This window comes from Ceratotherium simum, chromosome 11, assembly GCF_057802395.1.
Source record: "Ceratotherium simum simum isolate JZ-2026a chromosome 11, ASM5780239v1, whole genome shotgun sequence".
NCBI lineage: Eukaryota > Metazoa > Chordata > Mammalia > Perissodactyla > Rhinocerotidae > Ceratotherium > Ceratotherium simum.
In genome coordinates this window covers 15,029,907-15,055,800 of record NC_141910.1, presented here as the reverse complement: position 1 = coordinate 15,055,800, position 25,894 = coordinate 15,029,907, and the positions used below count along the sequence as shown (strand labels likewise).

General features: G+C 50.7%; 1 protein-coding gene across 16 annotated transcripts in view; it reads left to right on the top strand.

The window, feature by feature from the left end:
* DYSF (dysferlin) overlaps window positions 1-25,894 on the top strand; it is a 203,296-nt gene that overhangs the window by 32,252 nt on the left and 145,150 nt on the right. For 9 of the 16 annotated variants that reach the window (XM_004435559.3, XM_004435557.3, XM_004435555.3 and 6 more), the window contains exons 4-11: window positions 5,827-5,932; window positions 14,999-15,113; window positions 16,873-17,084; window positions 18,998-19,126; window positions 19,562-19,624; window positions 20,615-20,665; window positions 22,541-22,571; window positions 23,190-23,305. In XM_004435559.3, the coding sequence (XP_004435616.1) occupies window positions 5,827-5,932; window positions 14,999-15,113; window positions 16,873-17,084; window positions 18,998-19,126; window positions 19,562-19,624; window positions 20,615-20,665; window positions 22,541-22,571; window positions 23,190-23,305 (823 nt within the window). Of the gene's footprint in view, window positions 1-5,826; window positions 5,933-14,998; window positions 15,114-16,435; window positions 16,529-16,872; window positions 17,085-18,997; window positions 19,127-19,561; window positions 19,625-20,614; window positions 20,666-22,540; window positions 22,572-23,189; window positions 23,306-25,894 lie in introns of all 16 variants that reach the window. The other 7 variants (XM_004435553.3, XM_004435548.3, XM_004435546.3 and 4 more) reach the window with 1 other exon arrangement.

The window sequence follows — 25,894 nt, the reverse complement described above, 5'->3', positions numbered from 1 at the left end:
GCAGGAATAGTTGCAGTTCACAATCCCATTGTTCTCAGTGTACTCGGAAGTGTTGACCATAACCTTATTTTCCAAGGATTTTTATAACTATATTTTATTTTGTCTTGGATTCTATCCAGGACATCCCTGGGTTTCAGAATAGTTTTTCTTTTGTCTTTCTGTGGATTGAAGTGGAAAACTATTTAGAGTTACCCTTGGGCAGCCCCTGGGGATTCAGATACTGGCGGGAAGGCTGCCAGAGGCCAGGAGGGCTGGGAATGTCCGGCTGTCTCTTATTTCCTGCCCCTCACTTCCAGGCACACATGGCTGAGGGCTGGAGGGGGCGAAGCTCACGGGTGTCTCCTCACTGGGGTCCTTAAACTTCCCCCGAGTGTGTGTGTGTGAGTGTGTGTGTGTCCTGCCAGGACAGGGGCTCTCTGACTTTCCTGTCGTGCCTGACTCATTGAATCTAAAGAGGGGAAGGTGCAGCTGAGTCAGTGATGAATGGGTTTGAGTTTAGTATATATATTTTTAGTTGACATGTCCTTTTCTTAGTTTAAAGGATAAAGAATGAGAAACTGACACATGGTAACCTTTCTGAAGTTTTTGATTTTGGAAATACTTTCTAACTTACAGAAAAGTTTCAAAAATAGAGCAAAGAACGTCCAAATACCCTTTACCCAGGTGCGCTTATTAACATTCTGTTCTGTTTGCTTTACAATATTCTCTCTCTCTCGCTCCTCACGTTCCTTCCCTTCTTCTTCCTCCCTTTTTTTCTCTCTCTTGTTTGCAGGTAAGTTACAGCAGTCCCCCCTTAGCCGCGGTTTTGCTTTCCACGGTTTCAGTTACCTATGGTCAACCTTGTTCTGAAAATATTAAATGGAACATTCCAGAAATAAACAATTTATGTTTTAAATTGCGCGCCATTCTGAGTAGCATGATGAAGTCATGCGCTGTCCTGCTCCATCCCTCCCGGGACGCGAATCGTCCCTTTGTCCAGTGAATCCCACCCATTTGTCACTTAGTAGTCATCTGGGTTATCAGATTGACTGTCATGGTATCACAGTGCTTGTGTTCAAGTAACCCTTATTTTACTTAATAATGGGCCCAGAGCGCAAGAGTAGTGATGCTGGCAATTCAGATATAAAGAGAAGCTGTGCAGTGCTTCCTTTACGTGAAAAGGTGAAAGTTCTCGACTTAATAAAGAAAGAAAAAAAATCATATGCTGAGGTTACTAAGCTCTATGGTAACTTTTATTACAGCATATTGTTATAATTGTTTTATTTTATTTATTTTTTTTTTTCCCCCAAAGCCCCAGTAGATAGTTGTATGTCATAGCTGCACATCCTTCTAGTTGCTGTATGTGGGATGCGGCCTCAGCATGGCCAGAGAAGCGGTGCGTCGGTGCGCGCCCGGGATCCGAACCCGGGCCGCCAGCTGCGTGCACTTAACCGCTAAGCCATAGTGCCAGCCCTCTTTCAGCCCCTTTGCATCTCCTGCCCCCACATTCCAGTGGCTCCAGAGCACAGCAGAGCCAAGAGGGATGATCAGGTCTGGGGAGGATGGGAGAACAGCTGCATCTTTCTATCAGTAGGTTGCCGGGGGTGGACCAAGGCCCTGTTGGGGAAGAGGGAGAATCCCCCTCCGCCCTTTCCCTTAAGGTGCTTATGGCTGGCCAAATAATTAAGAGACAGGTTAGCAGGAGAAAAATAATACCAAGTTTAATAACGTGTATACATGGGAGAAACCAGGGAAACCGAGTTTCTTGACAAATGGTGAAGGTTTTCACCTTAAATAGCATATTCAGGTAGACAAAGGAGGATGTTAGAGGTGGGGAAGGAGACAGCTATGGGGTATTTCCGGAAAGCACAGCAATCAAGGGTGTGTAGATTTAAGTCGTCTCCTTCTGTCCTGATAAGAGTTTCCAGAGATAAGGTCATCTCCACCCCCACCCCAACCCTCGCCTCTTCCCAGTACAGAGAGGGAGATACCTTTACAAATGTAAATGTTTGGTAAACAGAACTTTAATAAGAATGGGCTTAGCGAGGACCCCGCCCGTCTGTCCATACCCAAAGTTAAATTTCTTTAGGCAGTTAGTGGGGGAGGTCAAATGTCCGTCAGAGACAATAATCAAGGTAAAGACATATTTCAGGGTGGCCAATTTTGATCTCCCACAGCCCACAGGGATTGCTTCCAACCTGCCAGGGCCTGCACACTCAGAGCTGGCTCTGCGGCAGCCTCTGCAGGACCCCCAGGCCTCTCCTTGCCTCTACGACCCCTACTGAATCCTGTCTGCCACACGCGCCACTGATTGGTGCCCACTGAGCTTGCAGCACCCTTGATGCGCAGAAGGCCCCTGGGCCCTAGGGTCTGTGTCTGTCTTGATTTCCAGATGGGGTGGGTCTCCTCAAGGGTCTGGGCCCTCCCAGGCCTGAGGTGCCCTGAATAAAGCCACATCTCCATCCTCTGTGAAATGAATGAATGAAGAGCAGCCATCTGGGTTTCCCTAGATCAAGCCTCAGTCCCTCCCCTCCCACCTCCCTGGGGAGTCCGTCTGCTCCCCCAGCCCCTCCTCCCAGAGCAATTCTGTGCCGCCTGCTGGTGGGCAGCCTGCTATGCTGTCTCCAGCCTTTCTTTCTAGGGAAGTGGGGGCTTGGGAAGCCACCCAGCTGCTTGGAGGGCCGGCCCCAGGACCTATGGCAGGGGTGCAAGGTGGGGGCATTTCATGGCCCAGAGACGGTTAAGGGAGGAAATAACAAATAGTCTGTCCTGGCCAAGGTCTCTGGGCTGCCCGGAGGTGTCTGGGCTGGCAGGGGTGGGGCCAGCACTTCCTTCTGCATTTCCTGCCATTGTTCCCCCCCCTACTTCCGGGAATTCTCCAGGGAGGGGGGGGGAGGGGGGCTGGGTGGGCTGGAGGCCTGAAAGGGAGGCCAAGGAGGCCTGGCTTTGCTCTGTGCCCTCTGGCCCTGCGGCGTGTGTGGCCACAGCCTCAGGGCCCCGAGCTGGAGCGCCAGCTGTGTGTTCGGCTGTCTGTCTGGATGATCAGGCCTGCCATCCCCTCTGCTCCCCGAGGCTGACCCCTCAGAGCTGCCAGGACTTGTACAGGGACTCTGGAGACCCGAGGTCTACGGCAGGCTCGCCATCCACCCGCTGGAGCAGGTCCCTCCGCTCTGCCGCCCCAGTTTTCCCGTGAAGGACAGAGTGACTCGGTTACCAATGTCGCATGGATTCACGGTCCTCTACACCTACTGTCTGGCTTTTTCCACATTGTAGAGTCCTAAGGACGCTTCGGTCAACACTCTGGTGACAGGTGCCTCCCCCGTGCTGGCCCTGGGATGGAGACCCTCCAGAAGCCCGGCTTAGTAAGCTATGATACACACCTGTTCCATGCTGCCAAGGAGTATAACACAAACCTGTCCAAATTCTAGAAAATGTGACTCCTAGCATCTCAAGGGGTCTCAGAACCCTGGAATGAGTATTAGTGAACACCTCTCCCTTTAGCCCTTTCTTTAAAGAAATATTAGAAAAATTGAGAACATATAAGCTTACATAAGCAGCTAGTCTTTATTTTATCATGGTAAAATATATACAATAAAACTTACCATTTTAACCATTTTAAGTGTACAATTCAGTAGCATTAAGCACATTCACATTTTTTTGTGTGTGTGAGGAAGATCAGCCCTGAGCTAACATCCATGCCAATCCTCCTCTTTTTGCTGAGGAAGACCGGCCCTGAGCTAACATCTATTGCCAGTCCTCTTCTTTTTTTTCCCCTTTTTCTCCCCAAAGCCCCAGTAGATAGTTGTATGTCATGGTTGCACATCCTTCTAGTTGCTGCATGTGGGACGCGGCCTCAGCATGCCCGGACAAGCGGTGTGTCGGGTGCGCGCCCGGGATCCGTGCCCGGGATCCGAACCCAGGCCGCCAGTAGCAGAGTGCATGCACTTAACCGCTAAGCCACTGGGCTGGCCCCCACATTCACATTGTTGTACAACTGTCACCACCATCCATCTCCAGAACTTTTTCATCCTCCCAAACTGAAACTCTGTACCCACTAAATGATAACTTCCCATTCCCCCCACCCCTTGCTCCAGATAACCACTGTTCTACTTTCTGTCTCTGTGAACTCGCCTGTTCTAGGAACCTCATGTAAGTGGAATCATACAATTTTTGTCCTTTTGTGTCCGGCTCATTTCACTTAGCATAATGTCTCCAAGTTTCATCCATGTTGTAGCAGGTGTCAGCATTTCCTTCCTTTTTAAGGCTAAATAATATTCCGTTGTATGCATATACCACATTTGTTTATCCATTCATCTGTCAATAGACCCTTGGGTTGCTTCCACCTCTTTTTTTTATTGAGGTGTAATTAAGATATATTAGTTTCAGGTGTACAACACCATGATTTGATGTTTGCATAGATTGTGAAATGATTGCCGCAATAACTCTAGTTAACGTCTACAAAATTTTTTTTCTTGCGATGAGAACTGGTTGCTTCTACTTTTTGGCGATTGTGAATAATGCTGTTATGAACATGGGTGTACAAATATCTCTTCGAGTCCCTGATTTCATATACCCAGAAGTGGAATTGCTGGATCATGTGGTGATTATATATTTAACTTGTTGAGGAACCGCTATCCTGTTTTTCCATAGCTGCCCCATCTTTTTCTATTCCAACCAATGGTGCACAAGGGCTCCAGTTTCTCCACATCCTCACCGATATTTGTTGTTTTCTGTTTTTTTGATAGTTGCCATCCTAATGGATGTGAGCATCATTGTGAGCAGCCAGTTTTAAAAATCGGCTATTTAGGTAAAGATTGAAGTTTTATTTCAGAACGTCATAAAAACCCATATTCAAATCAATTGTTATAGAGACCAGAAAAAGGAAGGTCCCAGGTACCAGGTGTGCTGTTTATCCACCAGGAAAAAACAATGAAGAAGCAAGTGATGAGAGTACACCCATGGCTGTTCCCTGTTCGTGCCCTGACAGTAATGTGCGGGAAGCACACAGGAGTCCCATGAGGACACCAGGCGACAGTTCTGATTGACACGGGCCGCTCGCTGCCCCTGATGTCCTGCCGCCTGCAGAGGTGCAGAATGCAGTCTGCTCATTTCTTAGCTTAGGGATCACGACATTTTTCCTTGGCACTCTTTTCAAGGGTCCCTTCACTGATTGCCACGCCGTAGCTTACTCTTTCCTAAGATCACATCTGTTTATGGGGCCTCCTCCCCTCAGTCAGAGATGCGGCCTCAGGTGTGTGTCATGTGACTGTCTGGGGCCTCTCTGAGGACTGGGGCATGTCTCTCCGGCCCCAATTTTCTTTTCTCCCTGTCCCCGAAGACAAGAGGGTCTGTTTGTTTTTCATTTATAATCATTGTAGGCAGAGCCCTGGGAAACCAGTATAGACGGCCTGTGTAGACATGGCTCAGATAAGCAGTGCAGATGTGATGGTGGAGAAACTGCCCTGGCTTTCAGGAGACGCTGGTCTGGGGGATTGCTGAGATCTGATGGGCAAGACAGCCCTGATGTGGGGGAGCCCAGGCTGGCAGGGGTGGCAGGACTGGGCCACTGGGGAGGGGCGGAAAAGGGTCAAGGTTGACCTTGGGGGAAGGAAAGGTATCTCTTATCCCTCCTGTGCAGGGAGAGGGGCGTGGGCCCCAGGGATGGTGCACGGGGTGAGTGGGGCAGAGGTGCAGGGGGAGACTTGAGGGGCCTAGGTGACTGTGCTGTTCTGGGCAGATCAGCTTGTCTGTGTGGGGTTTGTGTGGTGGTGGTGGGGAGGGGTATGGCAGGAGAAGAGCCGGGCACATTCAGCTAGTCTTCTGCCTTCTACTTCTCTTTCCTCTCAGGTTCCTGGGGGAAGCCAAAGTCCCACTCCGGGAGGTCCTCGCCACCCCCAGCCTGTCTGCCAGCTTCAATGCCCCCCTGCTGGACACCAAGAAGCAGCCCACGGGGGTAAGTGCCCATCGGGCCTCTGCATTAGGCCAGTTTCTGGTCCAAGGCCTTGCCTTTCTGACCCCAGAAGCGTGTCATAGTCCAGCTCCCTACAACCAGGCCTGGCCCTCTCTGGCCAGAGCTTGAGGTGCTGGGGAGGGGCGCGGGGGTGGAAGAGATGGGAGGGCAGGGGAGGGAGCCCCACTTGCAGGGCTCGCCCCAGCTTGGCCTGCCCCTGGGTCACCGCCTGCCCTGGAGGGAGGCGTGGTCACCTCCTGGAATTGGTTTTTCACTAGAAATCCAATGTCTTCCCAAGCTTCTGAGGCATCCTTGGTTATGGCTCCCCCAACCTCCCTGGCAGCCCTCCTTCACTACCCTGTCTTCTTCTCCAGATGCAGGCTGAGTCATCCGGGTCACAGATCACAAGGGAAGGGAGACAGACATCCCTCTCCCCTGCCCACTGGGACCTGTCAGACCCTGTTCCTGTCCTCCATTGTCCTTCCCGCCCCTCCCCCAGCCTTCCCAGTGCTCTCCCAGTCCTTGCAGACAATTCCCAGCCCTCATCTCTGGCCTCCCATTATTTATAGTGAGCTAAATATACCCTGAAAGGTTCTTTCTTCCTGGTCAGTAGAATTCCCGACCTTCCCTCTGGGTCAGCCCCACCTCCCAGGATGCAGTGGGGGAACTATGGATTTGGAAAGACTTCCTCCCAGTGGGTCCAAGTTCTCTCAGACAGAGTGGGGCTACCTTGCCCCGTGGAGTCTGTGTGTGTGTGTGTGTGTGTGTGTGTGTGTGTGTATGAGTGTATGAGGTTGGCAGCTCTCGGCTGGCTCGGTGAGTCAGGAAGTGGCCAGTGTGGGCAGAGCTCTGAATGGAACCGCTACTGGGTACCGAGAGCTAGAGAAAGGGAGTGACTGACTGAAGTCACGCAGTGAATTGGTGTCCCAATGGGGATGTGACTTGGGGGCGCATCTCTTGTACTCTCAGGTGGAAGGGGCTTGAATGGACTCTTGGTTCACTGCTCTTCTGATGCTGGAATTTTCTCTTGAGGCTTCTTAGGCCAGTGATGGCTGGGATGCTTCCTTGATGGGGAGATGCCAATTCCCAGGGGAATCCATTTCTTTCTTAGGCAGTGCTCACATGTAGAACATTCTGGTTCAGTGCAGTATTCACTGAGCCTGTCTCCATCATCTCCTGAATCCCCTCTTGTCCTCCCTTTGAACTCTCCAGTCCCCTAATGCTCCCTATAGTGAGGAAGGACTCCAAAGACTTCTGGGACTACCCCTCAGGGCATCCTGAAGAGGGCCAGAGCTAACTTTAAAGGTGTAGAGCATGAGTGGAGGAATTGTCAGCAGCGAGGCAGCTGACGAGAGAGGTATTTTGACTCAGGGGATCTGCTTGGTGCGTCTCCATTGCATCTCAGGGGTGGGCTGCCTACTTTGCTGTGTATTGGGCCCCCAGTGCTTCCAACCAGGGTTTCTCGCTTCCTGGCCGAGCTGCTCAAACATCTCTCCACTGCAGCCGCATATGCATCCACGACACTGGTGTTTCCTGCAGGTTCTTCTGCACTGGCTCCCCTCCAAAGTCAGAGGACCATCCAGCTCCTGAGACACCTGGTCCCTGTCCCTGGAGCTGAACCAGGCTGGTGACCATCTCCTGGAGGCCTCGTCTCTCTTCCTCTCACTCTCTGTTCCCACACTCTGGCTGCGCTTCCTGCTCACCAGCTGGGAACCTGCTGCCTTCTCTTCCCTGGGCTGGGGCCCCTGGCTGTCTACAGAGCTTGCCAATCCTTCACAAACCATTTCTCCAAGAAGGGGGTGTGAGTCAGAAGGTGACGGATGGGAGAGGAGGGCTGGGCCCTGCTTGGTTTAGCCCCCAGCTGAGTACCAGCTGGGAGAGGTGGGGTAAATTAGGTTCCTGGACCCAATTCTAAAGTGTGTGTATAGTCTTCTCCACACCAGCGAACAATGCTCTGGACACCAGCTGGGTGTCCTATAATTCAACTCAACTCTGACACTGTCTACCTGGAGATAGCATCAGATCCCACAGGTTAAGTGTTCAGTCCTACAAGACTGCCCTCCCCCCAGACAATAGTTGCAAGCCTAGGTTGTTACCTGTACTTCCGACTGACAGGCTATAAATTAGAGATTCCCAGGTCCTCCTCCTCAGATTTGATTAATTTGCTAGAGTGGCTCACAGAACTCAGAGAAATATTTTACTTATTAGATTACCGGTTTATCTTGAAAGGATCTAACTCGGGAACAGCCAGATGGAAAAGATGCACAGGGCAAAGTATGGGGAAAGGGCACGCAGTTGCCATGCCTTCTGAGTGTACTACTATCCCCCAGTCTCCACGTGTTCACCAACCCAGAAGCTGCCCGAACTGTCCTTTTAGGTTTTTGTGGAGGCTTCGTCACACAGGCACGATTGATTAAATCATTGGCCATTGGTGACTGATTCAACCTCCAGCCCCTCTGCCCTCCCAGGAGGTCAGGGGTGGGACTGAAGTTCCAACCCTCTAATCACAGGGTTGGTTCCCCTGGCAACCAGCCTCCCTCCTTAGGTGGGTCCAAAAGTTACCTCATTAACATAACACGAGAAACCTTTGTCACTCTCAACACTTAGGAAATTCCAAGGGTTTTGGGAGCTGAAAGCCAGGAACTGTGAACGAAGACCAAATATGTATGAGAAACATGTTTTACTCATCTGAATGACCAAATATATATTATAAATCACAATATCACATGGGGCCTCCCTCCCTGCTGCCCAGGGGGCAGCTGTGGCCTGTGGGGAGGGTCTGGGAGCATCTTCTAGTCCCTGTGATAGCATTAAGTCACAGTGCAGCCCCAGGCAGGTCCTAAGACCCTCTGAGCTGGTGCTTCCCACCTGGCACCTGGGGCTGGTTGCACTGCATCGGGAGGCACAGAGATCTGGGGATGTGCTCAGAAGGGGCCAAGAGCACTGTCAGAAGCCGAGGATTCCCATTGGCTGTTCACCGAGGCCGATTTCTGGGCTGCGCCCAGTGGGCAGAGCATGCCAGGTGTCCCCCATTGGTTGTAGTTCAGATTGCCTCAGAGGGCCCAAGGAACCTGCTGATGGAGTGATGGGAGAGAAGACAGGGCCTATGGGATCCTTAGAAAACCCTGGAAGGACTGAGGGGGGGAGGAGGTGGGGCCGGGAGAGGATGTGAGACCCTGATGCAGGCTGGGCCGTGGCCCCCATTTGCCTGTCCCTCAGTATTCTCACCTGAGTCCTTTCAGATATGGCACACTGGGCTGTATGCCAAGAGAGGATGCCAGATCTATCCTCAGACAGCTTCTAAACTGAAGGGGAAAATGCTACGCCTGTCCTGGGGGAGCCTCCAGGCCCATGGGGGAGCTGGGCACACGTGGAGGAAAGAAGCAACATACTCACGAATGTATTTTGAGCTGCTTGCTAATGAGGGGATGGACACACCGTGAAAACTGTGTCAGAATTGCCTTAGCCTTAAAAACCAGAGTGAGCTCAGAAAGGGAAACCGGCTGGGTGACAGAACATGTGAAACCCAGGGGTGTGGTGGGTTGGGGAGCCAGCAGGGCACTGCATGTTGGGGGCAGGGACTGGAGGTGGGCAGACACAGTGCTCTGGTGAATCCCTGAGTTTCCTTCTAGCGGTTTGAAGATGCTGCCAACCACCCCTGCTTCAGCTCAGGGCCACATCTTACCCTCTGCCAGCTTCTGGACCCTGAGAGAAAAGTAAATAGCAGGACCCAGGCAAATACGGGGCTTTCCTATCCACTCAAGAAGTGTGTAGTCACCCCTGGTGGTCTAGTGGTTAAGATTCGATGCTCTCACCGCCACAGCCCGGGTTCATTTCCAGGTCAGGGAACCACACCCCCTGTCTGTCTGACGTCATGCTGTGGCGGCTGTGTGTTGCTGTGATGCTGAAAGCTATGCCACCGGTATTTCAAATACCAGCAGGGTCACCCATGGTGGACAGGTTTAGGAAAAAGGATCTGGCCGCCTATTTCTGAAAAAATTGACCACGAAAACCTTGTGAATAGCAGCGGAGCATTGTCTGATATAGCATCGGAAGGTGAGAGGATGGTGGAAAAGATGGACAGGGCTCCACTCTGCTGTACACAAGGTCACTAGGAGTCGGGATCGAGGGGTGGCACTAACAACAACATGAAGTGTGTATTAGGGGAGGTGGGAGTGGGATGGCCTAGGGTTTCGTCCTGTTAAGCTCAGTGTCAGAAAGCTGTGGCCCGGGAAGAGGGCAGCAAGCAATGTGGCTGAGCATGGCGGGGTGGGCGAAGGACCCCAGGGCCTGGCCGTATAACCTGTAGGAGGATCTGATAAAGTTGCTCCTATCTTTGCCTTTGGTTTCCTGGGCCCTCCTAGCCTGGGGATGAAACAGGACCCTCCAGAATTCTGTGGTATTGTTGACTGTGACCCCAAGATGGCAGACAGGGGTGACTGAGGTTACCTGCTCCCGGGCAGTGGGTTTTGGTGGACACATGACTGACTGATAATGCTCTTGTGAAAGGATGTTTGCGTGGTGGTGCTGGGACTGGAGACCTGACGGATGGGGCTGTCATGGGAGGCACCCTGATGTGGACTGCCTTGAAGAGGGTCCTATGGGGGCTATAGGCCAAGGTCATGTGGTCTGGGAGCATGGAGCTCACATCCATCCCACACGAAGACACTCTCAGCTCTGGTTATGTCTGGAGAAGGGGACAGGCTAGGAGGTATGATGTCACCTTGAGAATGGGAGGTCCTGACCCTGGGTGGGACCCACAGACATGCCCCCCTTCCTTTAGATCCTCAGTAGAGCTGGAGGCCTCCAGTATTAACCACCCCTGATCCTGAAGCAGTGGACCTTGGAGACTGCCCCCTGGTGGTGAGATCCATTCTAGATCCTGGGTTCTAGAACCTCTGAGCTGCCAGGAATGTTCCTGCGGCTCCTTGATGGGCACATAAAAGATGGAGCTGGCTCAGTGCTGGAAGTCTGTTCAGGTGCCTGGAGCTACCAGCATGTGCCATTTCTTCAAGAGGTTGCTGTGGGGCTCTCAGGGTGGAGGTACCTGATGCTCAGGAAACCCAGGGAGGGCTGCCTGGGTGGTCTTGGCATTCTGGGGCTGCTGCTCCTTCCTGCTTCTCCCAGAGGGCTGCTCCCGAGCCCTTGTGCTAAGGTGCTGGCACCCAGGCCATGGCATGGGCCAGTTACACTCTCGTGGCTCCATCTCTGCACAGAGCACAGAGATGGTGTACCAGAAGCCCCCAGGTGGTGTGGAGGAGTGGGTAGGCAGGGCAAGCCCTGAGAAATAGGAAAGCATGTTCTTCAAGGAGATCTGGTCCCAGGGTCAGAGGACCTTGGTCACCGAGCGTTAGAAGAACCTGGGGCTGAAGGGCAGCCAAGCTGTGCTCCCTTCAGGTTTTTGCTCAACTCTGCTCACCTCACTGGGGTCTACTCAGACCACCTGATCTAACACTGCAACCTGCACACTCCCACCCCCCACTCCCCTGATCCCACTTGCCCTGGTTTAATTCTTCTTTTCTTTTTTTTTTTTAAAGATTTTATTTTTTTTTTTTTTAAAGATTTTATTTTTATTTATTTTTCCCCCCAAAGCCCCAGTAGATAGTTGTGTGTCACAGCTGCACATCCTTCCAGTTGCTGTATGTGGGACGTGGCCTCAGCATGGCCGGAGAAGCAGCGCGTCGGTGCGAGCCCGGGATCCGAACCCAGGTCGCCAGCAGTGGAGCGCGCTCACTTAACCACCAAGCCACGGGGCCGGCCCTAATTCTTCTTTTCTAACATACTGTATAATTTATATGTTTATTTCATTTATTATTTATTGTCTGTCTTCGCTGCCAAGATGTCAGCTTCACGGGGGCAGGAGCTTTTGCTTTGTTCATAGAAGTACCCTTCTATGTGTCTTGAAGTACTTGGCCCCTTGTCGGTGCTCGATACATATTTGTGGAGAGAATGAATAAGCAAATTAATGAATGAATGGGTCAGGCCAGATGTGTCAGGTGGGACCCTACTCCCCATCTTTCAGATGCACCCAAGAAAACACCCCACAAAAGGCCAGCCTCATGGGCAGTCAGGGCCTATGCTTGGTTTAATTCTCTGCTGTTGCCATCTTGAAATTCTTGATAAACTGTTAACAAGGGACCATATTTTCCTTTTGCGCTGAGCCTGCAAACTATGCGGCTGGTCCTGATCCCACTCTACTTCTGTGGTGTGGGAATCGGCATGAGCGGGTGGGGGCTTTATTTGTCTCCATTGAGTGAGATGCCCATGGTTATAGCAGGAGCAGAGTTCTCAGACGTTTTTAACCTTCTATTTTAAAATAATTTAAGGTTCAGCAAAAAGTTGCAAGAATAGCATCAAGAATGTTTTGTCCTAAACCATTTGAGACTAAGTTGCTGATCTGGCCCATCATCCTGAATTTAGTGTGTCTTTTCTCCGATTAAGGACTTTCTCCCACGTAACCACAATACAACCTCCAAAGTGAGGAAATTAATGTCTATACAGCTCCACCTTCTGATCCACAGACCCCGATTCAAATTTCATCCATTTTTTCAAGTGTTCTTTACAGCAATTAAGGCTCATGTGTTGTTTTAGTTGTTTTGTCTCTTTAGTCTCCCTGCCTCTGGGAGAATTCCTCTCAGGCTTTCTTGACTTCTAGAACCTTGTGACCTTGGCGCTTTTGGGAATACAGGCCAGTTGTCTTGCAGAGTGTCCCCCAGTTTGGGTTTGCCCAGTGTTTCCTGGTCACTAGGTGTAGGCCGTGCGTGTCTGGCAGGAATAGAACCCAGGGATGCTGTGCTGCCCTCTTTGTAACCTAGGGTGGCCTGACTCTGCTTTGTTCCGTTACTGCGCTGTTAGCCTCGATCATTTGATTAGGGTAGCATTTGCTGGGTTTCTCCACTCGTCATGAACCCAGTCCCCTCTCTAATAAGTAAGAATTGTGTGGGGCGGTACTTGTGACTCTGTCAATACCCTGTTCCTCATTCACCTTTTACTCAGCAGTTTTAACACCTATTGCTGCTTCTTGGTTGGATTAATTATTGTTCTGATGGTTGTTAAATGGTGATATCCTAAATCAATTATTCTTTTTGTCTGCATCGGTCAGCTGGCGTTCCACTGAAAGGAAAAGCTTCCTCCCGTCCTATTTATTTATTTCCATATGGATTCATGTATTCCTATTTTATTCAATGGTTTAAACTGTTACTATCATTATGTATTTACCTGTTTAAATTGTCCCAGATTTTGCCAGTGGGAGCCCCTGAAAGCAGGCTTCTGTGTCCTTTCGACACGTTTCTATCATTCTTTGAGTATTTCCTTGTTTTCTGGCATAAAAAGATGCTCCAGGGTCATCTTCTACTTTCCCTGGCCTAGCCGTGGAATCAGTTATTGCTCCAAAGAGCTCAAATTGCCTTTTGGTGGAGTGATGAATACAGATGCCCAGGCCCACCCCTGACCTGAATTGGAGTCTCCCGGAGTCGGGCTGGCAGTGGGCGGGTCTGGGCATCAGCCGCGGCCGGAGATGCTGTTCTTTTCGGTTCTTTGGGTTGCAGGAGCTCAGGGTGTGGGGCGCGCAGGCTGCTCAAGTGGCGACACCTGGTGGTGGTTCAGGAACTTGCATAGCCGTTAGGGCAATGCCTCGGACCCGGGACTTCAAGGGTCCCGTTGCTGCCCCTGCCTCCTCCCTGGTCCCTGCGGTGCGGAGCTGCCTCCGGCCTCCTCCGTCGTTATTATGAGCCCCACCTTCACACCTCCTGCTTTCCCTTAGCCTGGCTGCCCTTGCCCGGGCCCCAATCCGGAAAGTTCACGCCCCAGATCTGCATACATTCGGGGCCTTCAGCCCCTTGCGTCTCAGGATTAGGATCCGCTCCAGCAGTCTCCGGGCATTCCTAATATTACTCGGTAGAGATATGCGTCTAGTGAATTGTGCTGAGCAGCTCAGGCGATGTTATGCGTCATTAACAATTCTGTCAAGGCATAATTAACAATTATGTTTATAATGGGTTTGTCAAAACCTGGGGAGATACTTATTGTCTGACATTAAGTAAAAGAAAAGCATTTATACACAGCAGAGCTGTACACTATTCATTCAAAAAGATTGGAGAGAATTATATCAAAACGTGAATAGTGGTGGAATTATGGCAATTTTTTTCTTTTTGCATTCTTTTCCTTAAAGTTTTTATAATTTCCAAATGTTCTTGAATAGAGCATTTATTGCTTTGATAAGAAGGCTGCCCCAGGAGCTGTGCTGGACCTGTGGGACCAGAGAAAGCTCGGCCAGGCCCCCACTGGCCTAGTTGCTGCGTGTCTGGGGAGCTGGCTGAGGCTGGGCCTTTTCTCCAGGTTCAGGGGCCCCTTTGAACAGTGCAGGGCTCCTGGGGGGTTGGGTGGGGTGGGAGCACAAGGCAGCCTTCCCCCGGTCCATGGGAATGGTGTGACAGTCACTCTCCTCTCAGCTGGTCAAAGCCAGAACAGCTGGGGTGAGATGGGGGACAGAGGTGCTTCTGGGAGGTCAGAGGGCTCAGATAGGCGAGTGGTACCCTGAGACCCTCTCAGTGCTAGCTGGGACCTGAGCAGAGCAAGGCTGAGCTGTGTGTGCAGAAGCAGGGGAAGGCCCTCAGCTGAGCAGAGTGGCCAAGCGGGCTTTTTCCTGAAGATGGGCCTAGGCTGAGACTGGAAAAATCCTACAGGAGAGCTTTTTTTCAATTGCTGATTTGTTTATAGAAGGTTACTAGGTGCTCTGTCAACCAATTTAATTGTCATTTGACCCTATGAGGAAGGTGCTGTTGCTATTACTACTCCCATTTTACAGATGAGGAAACTGAGGCACAGAGAGGTTACAGATCTTGCCCAAGGTTGCACAGCTTCTGAGTGGTAGAACCTGACTCCAGATTCTGTACCTGTCTATGCTGATGGGCCCCTGGGGGTGGCTTTGCCATAGCCTCCTGCAAACCTGACCCCTGTCAGAGCCATCTTCCTTGGTGGAGGGATGAAAGGAACAGGAGAGACGCTGGAGGGCGGTGGTCCAAGGCCAATGCACTGACCTGCTGCCCCCTGCCTCCCCATCTCTTCCAGGCCTCGCTGGTCCTGCAGGTATCCTACACGCCGCTCCCTGGAGCCGTGCCCCTGTTCCCACCCTCTGTGCCTCTGGAACCGTCCCCAACTCTGCCCGACATGGATATGCTGGCTGGTGAGGAGCCCCCTCACCCTGGTGGGGCCGAGGGAAGAAGCTCAGCAGTGGCACCTGAGCCTGGGGATGGGGTGCCTTCCCCAGGTTGGGGCCTGCCCAGGCCTGGAGAAGAGAGCACGTGGGTGGGTGGGTGGGTGGGGAGTCTTTAGAGCTGACTTCTACCTTGCAGAAAAAAGGGGCGGGAGGCGTGCTCCCCTAGGTGCTGCTAGGATTCGTGTGAGGATGCCCTCCCCCACCCCCACTGTCCAGGGAAGGGGCTGGGCCTGGGCTGGGGGCTCTGCACTGAGCAGCTCCAGATGGGTGAGAGCTTTAGAGGGCATGCCTGGGGTGGGGTGGGGTCTGTCCTATGTGATACCTGAGGCCCCACCTACTCCCCAGAGCTGAATGCTTCCCTGCCCTGGCACCTAGCAGAACTTTGGTGATGACATGTGACAAAAGAGCTGGGTTTTCCTTGAAAGAGGCCTGGGCTGAAGTCAGGGGACATGAGTTCCAGTCTTGCCTTTGACACCAAATAGCTGTATGACTTTGGTTCAGCCACTCTCACTCTCTGGGCCTACAGTTTCTCATTTGTGAAATGAGCAGGCTGAATTAGCATGTCCCAAGGTTGCTTCAGCTCTCTTCACTCGCCTCTGTTGGCCTTGTCAAGCAAGGACCCAGCCAAGGGTGGCTGGCTTGGCAGTGGGGGACCTGAGTGTGGAAGCTGGCAAGGCATCCGTGTGGTCCAGCCTGTTGGGGTGGGCAGGAAGTCATGCAGATGGGCCGGAGGAGGACTTGCCCCTGGGAAAGATTCTAGAGTTTCTCTTGTGGTGAAGGGAGCTGGAGGCAAACACAGCATTAAACCCGAGCAGCCCCTGTCTCTGGTGTGCCCTAGGCCTGCTCTGGAGCCCAGCCCCGTGTGGGGCTGTTGGTGAGGGAGGGAGAGCAGGGCCCGTCTTGTTGAACTTGGCACCGTCTGAGCTTGGAGGTGGGGAGATGACTCTGGACTAGGGTATAGGTTGAGGTGGGGGAGAAGGAGTGCTCCTGGTGACAGAGGGTGGGAGGGTGGAGGGCCCCCAATGTTCTGGGACCACTTTTGAGGTGGATCTGACAGAGTTAGGTTCGGGCCATATGGAGAAGGCTCCTAGAGGTGACCAATGCCCAGCCCTGCCTGGAAGGTTGTGAGAGGGACAGTCCCCGACAGACATGGCAACTGTCTCTGAGCTTTGTGCCAGGCTGGGGCAAGGTGGGGAGAGCAGCGTTGGGGTGGGGGTGCTGCTGTAGGTAGGCTCCCCTCACCCAGCTCCCCTCTCCCCTCCTGGGGCTGTGCTCTGCCCACGTGCCAGGTGGGGGACAGAGCCGGGCCGAGACTTGGTCCCTGCTCAGTGAAAGCACCGTGGACACGAGATACTCTGGAAAGAAGTGGCAGGCCCCCACGGGTGAGGCATGGGCCAGGCTGTCCCGATTCTACCGCCCATAACCAGCTCACTTCCGCCATCGTCAGCTCACGAGAGTGGGCGAGGTGGCCAGAAGGGCTCATCCTGCAGGACACGGTGGGAGGGCTAGGGCCATTCTGTTTGCTTCCTGTCGACTAACTGGACTGACCGCCCTCAAGTTTTAACTGTCAGAAGCTCCTCTTCTTTCTCCCTCATCCATCCTGGCTCACCTGCGGGGAAGGAGAGGGGCAGGGGAGATGGGTGGTGGGTCTTTGGATCCTCCTTCGGCTGGGCGGGGTCCCAAAGGCCAGAGGGACCCAGCCCTCATTAGCACCCTCTCCTCCCAGACACAGGAGGAGAGGAGGACACCGAGGACCAGGGGCTCACGGGAGATGAGGCAGAGCCATTCCTGGATCAGAATGGAGCCCCAGGCCCAGGGGCTCCCACCACCCCGAAGAAGCCCCCTTCCCATCCTCCCCCCTACCACCCTGGGGGGAGAAGGAGGAGAAGCACGCCTACGCCCAGAAAGCTGCTGTCGGACAAGCCGCAGGACTTCCAGGTGATGGGCGACTCTCTGACCACAGTCTCCTCCTTTAGCCATCAGCAGCTGCTAGTGCCCGTGCCGGCCTGTCTGTCCAGCCTCGGGGAAGATCCTAAGGGCTCTCCTAGGTGGGAATCTGCTTGCCCTGGGCCCTGGGCAGATGCTAAATGGGGAGTTCACATCTTGGGGCCTCAGAACAAGCCTCTGCCCAGTCCATGGTTTTGCTCTTAAATACAGAAAAGTCACTGCAGAGATTCGGTGTATCTTGACACCTGTCATCTGTTTTCCTAACCAGTTTATCTAGCTGGCTAGCATCTTGCTATTTAAAGTGTGGTCCTTGGACCAGCAGCATCAGCATCACCTGGAAGCTTGCTAGAGATGCAGGATCGTGGACCCACCCCAGACCTGTTGAGTCAGAATCTGCATTTGAACGGGGTCCCCAGATCTAAGAAGCCGGATCTAGCTCTCTCTTCTCTCCCTCTCTCCATTCTCCTACTTACAGCCATGGATTTTTCTGAAAGTCATGTGGAATTTGGAATTTGTTCAAGCTCTTCACGGAATAAAACTATTAATGTTAACTCTTTGACCTATTTTTATCCAAAAATCCATGCCATTTAATTTGCCTTTTGATTTTGGTGCTTTGCTTATTCTTTTTCTTTTCTACAGAATTTTCCGTTTTGACGTAGTTGCAGTTAGTGATATTTAACTCCTCAGAACTACTTTTAAAGTTCAAAATAGAAAACTTAAATCTTTATTTGTTAACTACAACAAATTGTAAAAATTTATTTCAGTTCTAAATCATGGTAATTTAAATTTAAAAGTGCTAGTTATAACCACTATGTTTACCTGAGAGACAAAATTCTAATTTTTTATTATTATTATTCCCAAGACATGTTCTTATTGCTTTTGTTTCTCCTTAGAAAATTAATGTATGTTCTTTTTTTTTTTAAAGATTTTATTTATTCATTTTTTCCCCCCAAAGCCCCAGTAGATAGTTGTATGTCATATGACATATGCCATATGTCATACAATTCACATCCTTCTAGTTGCTGTACGTGGGACTCGGCCTCGGGTTGGACGGAGAAGTGGTGCCTTGGGGCGTGCCCGGGATCCGAACCCGGGCCGCCAGCATCAGAGCGCACGCACTTAACCGCTAAGCCACAGAGCCGGCCCCAATGTATGTTTATTGTAGAAAATTTGGAAAATACAGTACAATGAAGAGCATAAAAATCACTCACCTACCTTCCTATTGTTATTAATAATATATTATTCTATTTTAGTAATCTATTTTTTTAAAAGAGTTGATCAATAAAGAAATAACTGTTGATTAGAAATTAGAGCCAGTAAACGTTTTATTTTTTAATGAAAGTTGTTTTCATGTTTTAAAATTTCATCTTTTTAAATATTTTGCCTAAATTTGGAAGCACAGATATTCACGAAACCTTCATTTACTTAAAGTTGAATGAAGAAAACTCTTATCTCTCAGAATGTGAGAAAGTGTTGCATCTTATGACATAAAGAATAAAGTGGGGTCATGTCACTATGTAAGTTTGACCTCTGAGGGAATTTTCAGTGAAGCATGTTCAAGCCACTTAAAAATGTCAGCATCAAGGGGTCCGAGGTGGGGCTTGTGCTGATGGCTGCACGCAATGACCCGGGCCTGGATCCTTGGCCCACTGGGATTTAGTGCTAGCAGCTTGTCTGGGGCAGCCTGGCAGCTCTTGTGCAGAACTATGGGATTTCATAGATGCAAGGCACCTTGGTGGGAAAATATGGTTGTTCTTACAATGCTCTTCCTAATTCCTTTTGAATATCCTTCCCAAGAAGCCAGCAAAGAGGATGGTCCCGAGATTTCTGACTTTCTTGGTTGGGGGGTGGGGCACCTGACTACTTCCCCCTTCCTCCCGCTCATGCCTCCTCCTGGCTTTCAGATCAGAGTCCAGGTGATCGCGGGACGCCAGCTGCCAGGCGTGAACATCAAGCCTGTGGTCAAGGTCACCGCTGCCAGGCAGACCAAGCGGACTCGGATCCATAAGGGAAACAGCCCAGTCTTCAACGAGGTGGGAGACTCTGCTTATTAGGGCTGGGACCTTGGTGGGCCTTCCAGGTTGGGAGCACACAGCAGACACCTGGAAGTTCTTTCAGTTTTTACATATGGTGCTAACTTTGGGTCGAGCGGTGTGCCAGATCCTGAGTAGGTTATCTGAGGAACTGGAGAGAGGGTTCTAGTTGTTATTCCTGCCCTGTGCTCCTGCTGCTCCTCATCTCTGTCTTCCTGTAGGGCGAGCCACCCACCTGTCCCTGAGATGACAACCTCTGAGAGGTCAGGGGTGGAACACTCCAGAACTTGTCGAATCCCCAGAGCTCAGGGCCGGGCTGAGTTCACAACACACTTTCTGTGTGGACCAGACCTGAAGGCTGTGGGTGTGGCTGACCCTCTTCCCAGCCTGGGGATCAGCGTGCACTCGTGTCTCCCTTTCTCCCTGAACCAACAGACTCTTTTCTTCAACGTGTTTGACTCTCCCTCGGAGCTGTTTGATGAGCCCATCTTTATCACGGTATGTCTCAGCAGTCAAGGCGTTCTCTGTGGGCTATGTGTGCACACACATGCATGTCAGTGTGCACATGTGTGTGTGCCTGTCACTATGTGTGCGTGTGTGTGTGCATGAGTGTGCATGTGTGTGAGAGAAGCCTTCAGGCCCCGGGGCCTGGGTGATGTGGGGCAGCTCACTGTTAAGCTCTGCAGGTCATAGAAATGACTCAGCAGCTCAAATGGAGGCAGCAGCCGAGTGGGGAGACCCCGGCTGCTCAGCGCCCCAAGTGCCTCAGGTCAGGTCCTGAAATCATGCCTGCAGTGGACACTCTGACTTTCATCGTATTTGGTTTGTCAATTTGCCTGCTTCTGGCCGAGATTTTCTCTCTCTGGGCCTCAGCTCTTTTTTTTCTTCCCTCTGAAAGGCAGTATAGTCTGGTGGTAAAAAGTGTGGGCTTTGGGAGCCAGCCCTGATGGCCTAGTGGTTAAAGTTTGATGCTTTCACTGCTTTGGAGGCTTGGGTTCGTTTCCCAGTCGTGGAGCCACACCACCCATCTGTCAGTTGCCATGCTGTGGCTGCAGCTCCCATAGAAGAACTAGAATGATGTACAACTAGGATATACAACCATGCACTGGGGTTTTGGAGAGTAAAAAAAAGAGGAAGATTGGCAACAGATGTTAGCTCAGGGTAACTCTTTCCCTGCAAGAAAAAAAAGAAAAAAAGCGTGGGCTTTGGAGCCCAAGTGCCTGGATTCCAGTCCTGCCTGTGCCATTGAGGGGCTGTGTGAGTCTGTGCAGGTCCTGCCATCTCTCTGTGCCTCTGTTTCTTCACCTGTAGAATGCAGATCAGAATAGGACCTACTTGCGGGGTTCTTGAGAGGGTTAACATTGCTCAGGACACTCTCTGGACTGGAGCAAGTGCTAGCTAAGGGTTGGCTTTCTTATTTGGGAGGGAAGAGCTATTGGATTGGGCCCTTTCTTGTCAATGAGAGTTTTGCTTTATCTTTCCCTCCAGGTGGTGGACTCCCGGTCCCTCCGGACAGATGCTCTCATTGGGGAGTTCCGGGTAATTAGTTCTTCTCTTTGACAGTGGTCAGTTCTCACTTATCCACGTGAGTGGAGGCTCTGTGGACAAGGTGCAGGGGTCCGTGCTCCAGAGATCCTGAAGGTCTTGGTCTGTGTTGGGGAAATATAATTAAAAGAAAAAACAAAACAAAATCTTCTCCCAGCCCAGAAATCCTCTCCACAAAGGTAGCAGAGAAAGAAAACATTTTTATTATTGAAGAAACATTAAACCAGATTGTGGAGCGCATCACAGGCACTCCGTGAAGAGACAGTAAAGACAGAAAGAAATCTTTTCATATAGCCAGCCAGATGCAACCAATTCCATACACGTCCTCAAGATAAACAATCACTAGTCCTCAAGTCAGAGGACTGGACAGCACCGTGGGTCACACACAGTTCATCCTAACTTGATCTTGGAATTGGGGGGACCATCTGTGTTAGCTAATTGACTTTCTCCAGAGGAAAAAACCGAAAACAAGCTTGCATTTTTATGATGGGAGGTAGTTTTACAACTTGGAGCCCAGCGCACACTGAAGTTAGCTCTGCCCTTCCCACAGGGACTGGGAGAGCCTTGAGAGAGACACTCCCGGGTCATGCAGCTCACAAAAAGCTTATTTAGTTTCTAAAAAGATCTCTTCAAAGAGACAGAGGAAGTGTTTACATTGACAAGGTTGGTACGGTAAATGTTCTGACAAAAAGAGAGAGGAGGGAGAGCTCTTCCCTTATTTCCAGCAGGGGGGATTCGGCTTCTTATTTTTCATTCCTGGTCGTCCTGACATCGGGGAAGGCGGCGTGGGATTTGAGTTTAGGCCGCCCTCTTCCTAATCTGACCATCTGGGGCCAGCGTGACACCAGCACTCTGTCCCTGAACTTTACCCTCACTGTGGGTTGGGAGTGGGGCCAGAGGTGGAGTCCAGGGGATCAGGGTGGGGGCAGTGGAGAGGGGGAGCCTGCCCCCCTCACTTGTCCCAGACCATGCAGACGTGAACAGTGCTCTGCAGAGGACCGAGAACTGGCTGTGACTCAGCTCATGGGAATGCTTAACAGATTACATACAGGGAAGGCGACTAGCAATGGAGACCTTCATGAATGGTGTTTTAATGTCATTCTTCCTGATTCTCTCATTTTCAAATCTTCAGGCATTTAACACATGGGAAGAAAGGGCACAGGCTTATTTTAACCTCCCCTGCTAGCCAAATAAAATATGGCCCCTTCTCTGGGAAGTAGTCACAAGACAGAAAACTAAGTCTGTTTTCTTGGAGAAGCAGTTTTAAAAGGAATGGGATTGAACCCGAGTCATTCTGTAACAAATGGAGTCTTACTTATGTTTGAGTCTCTGATCTTTGAAACACATTCCTATTCTGAGAACCCGAAGGTTAAGGTAAAAACATTAGTTTCATTTTTTTCTAATTATAAAAGTTCCATGATTAAAAAAAATTTTTTAGAGTAGTTTTAGGTTCATAGCAGAATTGAGTGGAAAGTACAGAGTTCCCATGTACCCTCTACCCCCACAAAACACACAGCCTCCCCCACTAACGATATCCCATGAACCTATGATTTTTTTATAGAAAATTATAAAATATAAGAAAGAATAAAAATAAAATAAAAACCACCCAAATCTATCACCCAGAGATAGCACAGTTACCTGTTGTTGTATTTACTTTGCTCTTTGTTTTCTATGCATAGATATACTTTACCATACTTCAACCAGAATGTACTCTGCTTTCTTCCCATGTACTATCAAATGATGAACGTTTCCTCATGTCTCCAAATGTTCTTCAAAACATGGTTTTTAATGGGATGGTGTAATGCACCATACTTTATTTAACACTCTGAGGGCAAGAGTTTGATGTGCGTTTCCTCTCTTTGATTTCAGATGGACGTGGGTGCCATCTATCGAGAGCCCCGTGAGTCATGTCCTCATCATTGTGGTCATATCCTTGCATTTGCTTCTGGAGGCTGCTTAGGGACACCCATTTGGGACACTCACCCTTTCTCTTTGGGGGTTTTAGATGTTAGAGCTGTAGTTTGATCTTGGAGGGGAGAGCCGCAAGAATGAGGAGAAGGCAGGCTTTCATCTTCTGGGTAAAACAGGCCCTTAGGAGGGTCAGACCATCAGGCGGGTTTCAGTTGGCCCAACTAGTGCTAAGTCTGGAAGGCCCCAAGCAAGGTTTGCTGGAAACTGGGGTCACCTCAGACAGAGGTGACAAGTCTGGATGACAAGTCTGGGATTTGCCTTCCCCACGCCCTAGTTTCTGCTCTGGTCTGGTCACTTCCTGAGACGGAGGAAAATGACCCTGGAATTGGCTTTGCAGCCTCGTATAGGGGTGTCTATTAACATTTCTGACTCTGACTCGCGTGAATACTCAAAGCACCTTTTGATGCTAGACTTTGAGTCCTGCGCCCGTATCCCAGTGGAGGAGTCCTTCACCTCACCCAAATGTAGTCCGCCCTTGGCTCCCGGATGTGGGCGTACACTTGGTCCTTGCCATCCTGCTATAATCAATGGAGCTTGTCTCTCCTAGGACATGCCTATCTCAGGAAGTGGCTGCTGCTCTCAGACCCTGATGATTTCTCTGCCGGGGCCAGAGGCTACCTGAAAGCAAGCCTTTGTGTGCTGGGGCCTGGAGACGAAGCTCCTGTGAGTACATTTCCCTGGGTCCTCCTCACAGCACCTCCACCTAGCAGTGGAGGCACCAAACAAACAAATAAAACAACTTTAGTTTTTCTGATTTAAAAGAAACATGATAGGGGCCAGCCCGGTGGTGTAGTGGTTAAGTTTGTGTGCTCCGCTTTGGTGGCCCGGGGTTCGCAGGTTTGGATCCATGGCGTGGACCGACGCACCGCTCATCAAGCCATGCTGTGGTGGTGTCCCATATAAAGTAGAGGAAAATGGGCACAGATGTTAGCCCAGGGCCAGTCCTCCTCAGCAAAAAGAAGAGGATTGGCAGTGGATGTTAGCTCAGGGCTAATCTTCTTCACACAAAAAAAGAGAAAACATGATAGTTATGAGAAATGTGGAACGTGTGGAAAAGTATAAATAAAAAAATGAATCACTCATAATTCTACCACTCACAGAGAGCTGTTATTAATGTCATCTTGCATATCCTCCCAGAAGGATATTCATGTGTATTTTTCTTTTTTGCAAAAGTGAGGTTATTCTCTATATATTGTATTGTAGCCTGAATTTTATTGCCGAAGAATATTTCGTTATCATCTTTTTTTTTTTTTAAGATTTTATTTATTTATTTTTTTTCCCCCAAAGCCCCAGTAGATAGTTGTATGTCACAGCTGCACATCCTTCTAGTTGCTGTATGTGGGACGAGGCCTCAGCATGGCCAGAGAAGCGGTGCATCGGTGCGCGCCCGGGATCTGAACCCAGGCCGCCAGCGGCAGAGTGCACGCACTTAACCGCTAAGCCATGGGGCCGGCCCTTTGTTATCATCTTTACAGGTCACTGAGTAAAGTTATAAGCTGGAAGTGCTAAGAATCAGCAAAGGTGTTTAGAGTTGGGGAGGGATCAGCATCTTTGTCTGTTTGGGAAGAGGAGGAAAGGTTTGGAATAGTTGTTGTGGGAGAGGAATGAGAGGTTAATTAGATACAAATAGAAGGATTTTTGAGCAGACACAGGAGTGCTCACTTTGGGTTGGAGACTTTGTAGTAGAGCTTCATGGTACTCAGTGGCCTAGAAGCAGAAGAGAGGCAGGTTGATGGTGGAGGTGTCGGGTGTGGGCAAGACACGGGTGCTGGAGCACAGGACTGATGTAGCCAGGGTATCTGGGCATGGCTGCTGGTGCTGGGCAGGGAGGATGCAGGACACGACTTAGAGCTGATGAGGAAGACAAAGAGTAGGGGAGGGCTAGGGAACACACATGTATCGAGTGCCTGTTTTGTGCCAGGCTCTGATTGGGTGCCTCACTCTGTGCGAGGGGCCAGTTGGAGGAGGTGGATAGGTTGGAAGCTGTCTTCAGAGAAGGGTTTCAGCAGTCAAGCTTCTGCTAGAGGATTGGTTCTGAGTGGCTGGAGGTTTGAGATATGGCCCTGCCTCCAGCAGCTGAAGGGGAGGGGAGATTAAGTTGCTGTTGGTGGAGGACAAAGAACTGTGTTGTGAATGACTTGTCCACATGGATGTTGATTATCTTATGGGAGAATTGGAGATTAATTAGGAAAACGGTGAGGGAGTACTGAGGTCATCAAGGGAAGGTGAGCATGTGTCCTCAGCGTGGTGGATGATAGCAGTGAGAACCATGTGGGTGGTGTGGACTTCCAGAAAGGAGAGCTGGTGGGGTGGTGATGGGAGAATGGAGCAGCTGCAAGGTGTGTCCCTCTCTTCCCAGGCTGTGATGGCCAGGAGGAGCAGGAGAGGCAGGAGTGGACAAAGTGGATCTTCAGGGCAAAGGGCGGTGGGGAGGTGGCAGGAAAGCCGTGTGTAATTGGGGAGGCTGAAGAAAGTTTCATGAGGATGTTAAAGTGAGGAGTTGTTTGATGACAAGAGCTCAGGAAGCCACAGTGGAAAGGGTTAGGGGAGGGAGAACCCATGGTGCTCTGCAGGGGGCCGATGGAGCTCTGGGGGACAAGCCCCACCCCAGGGCACCTGTCCCTGCTCTCTCATCCCATGCAGTCCAGCCCTGTCCCTCTGTAGCCCATCTCTCCAGACATTGCACCTTCTTGCTCCTTCTATGTGGCATCTCTGAATCTATTATCCTTTTCTAAAACACTCCTTCCTTCTTTTCCCATTAACCAGACCCTCATTTTTCCCTGATGAAGCCACTTCTCTTGAAACTAACTCAGAGGGAAGCCTCCATTTTCTGCTCCAACTCTCTGTGGGTCTCAGGATGGGAGGGGCAGCCATCATTTGGTTTCTCACGGCAGCTGCCCCGTCACAGCAGCCCTTCCCAACTTCAGCACTGCCTCCTCCTCCGAAGCCTGCTTCATTGATTATTTCCCCTTCTTCCCATCTTCTGGGCTGTTACCTACTCCTGGTGCAGGCAGAGCTGGTCCAGGAAGGTTCTTGCTTGCAGATTCCCGTCTTTGCCATTGTTCTGAGGTGTGACATGTCCTCACTGATGAGCCATCAACATCTGATCTTACTTCCTTTGAGATCCTGAGCTCAGAAGTCCCTCTCTCCATCAGTCTCTTTCTGTCTCTTTCCCTCCCTCACCCTTGCTGAATGACAGTTCTTCCTCAATGAGATTACAGCCCCCTGACCCTCTCAGTTTCCCTCTCCATC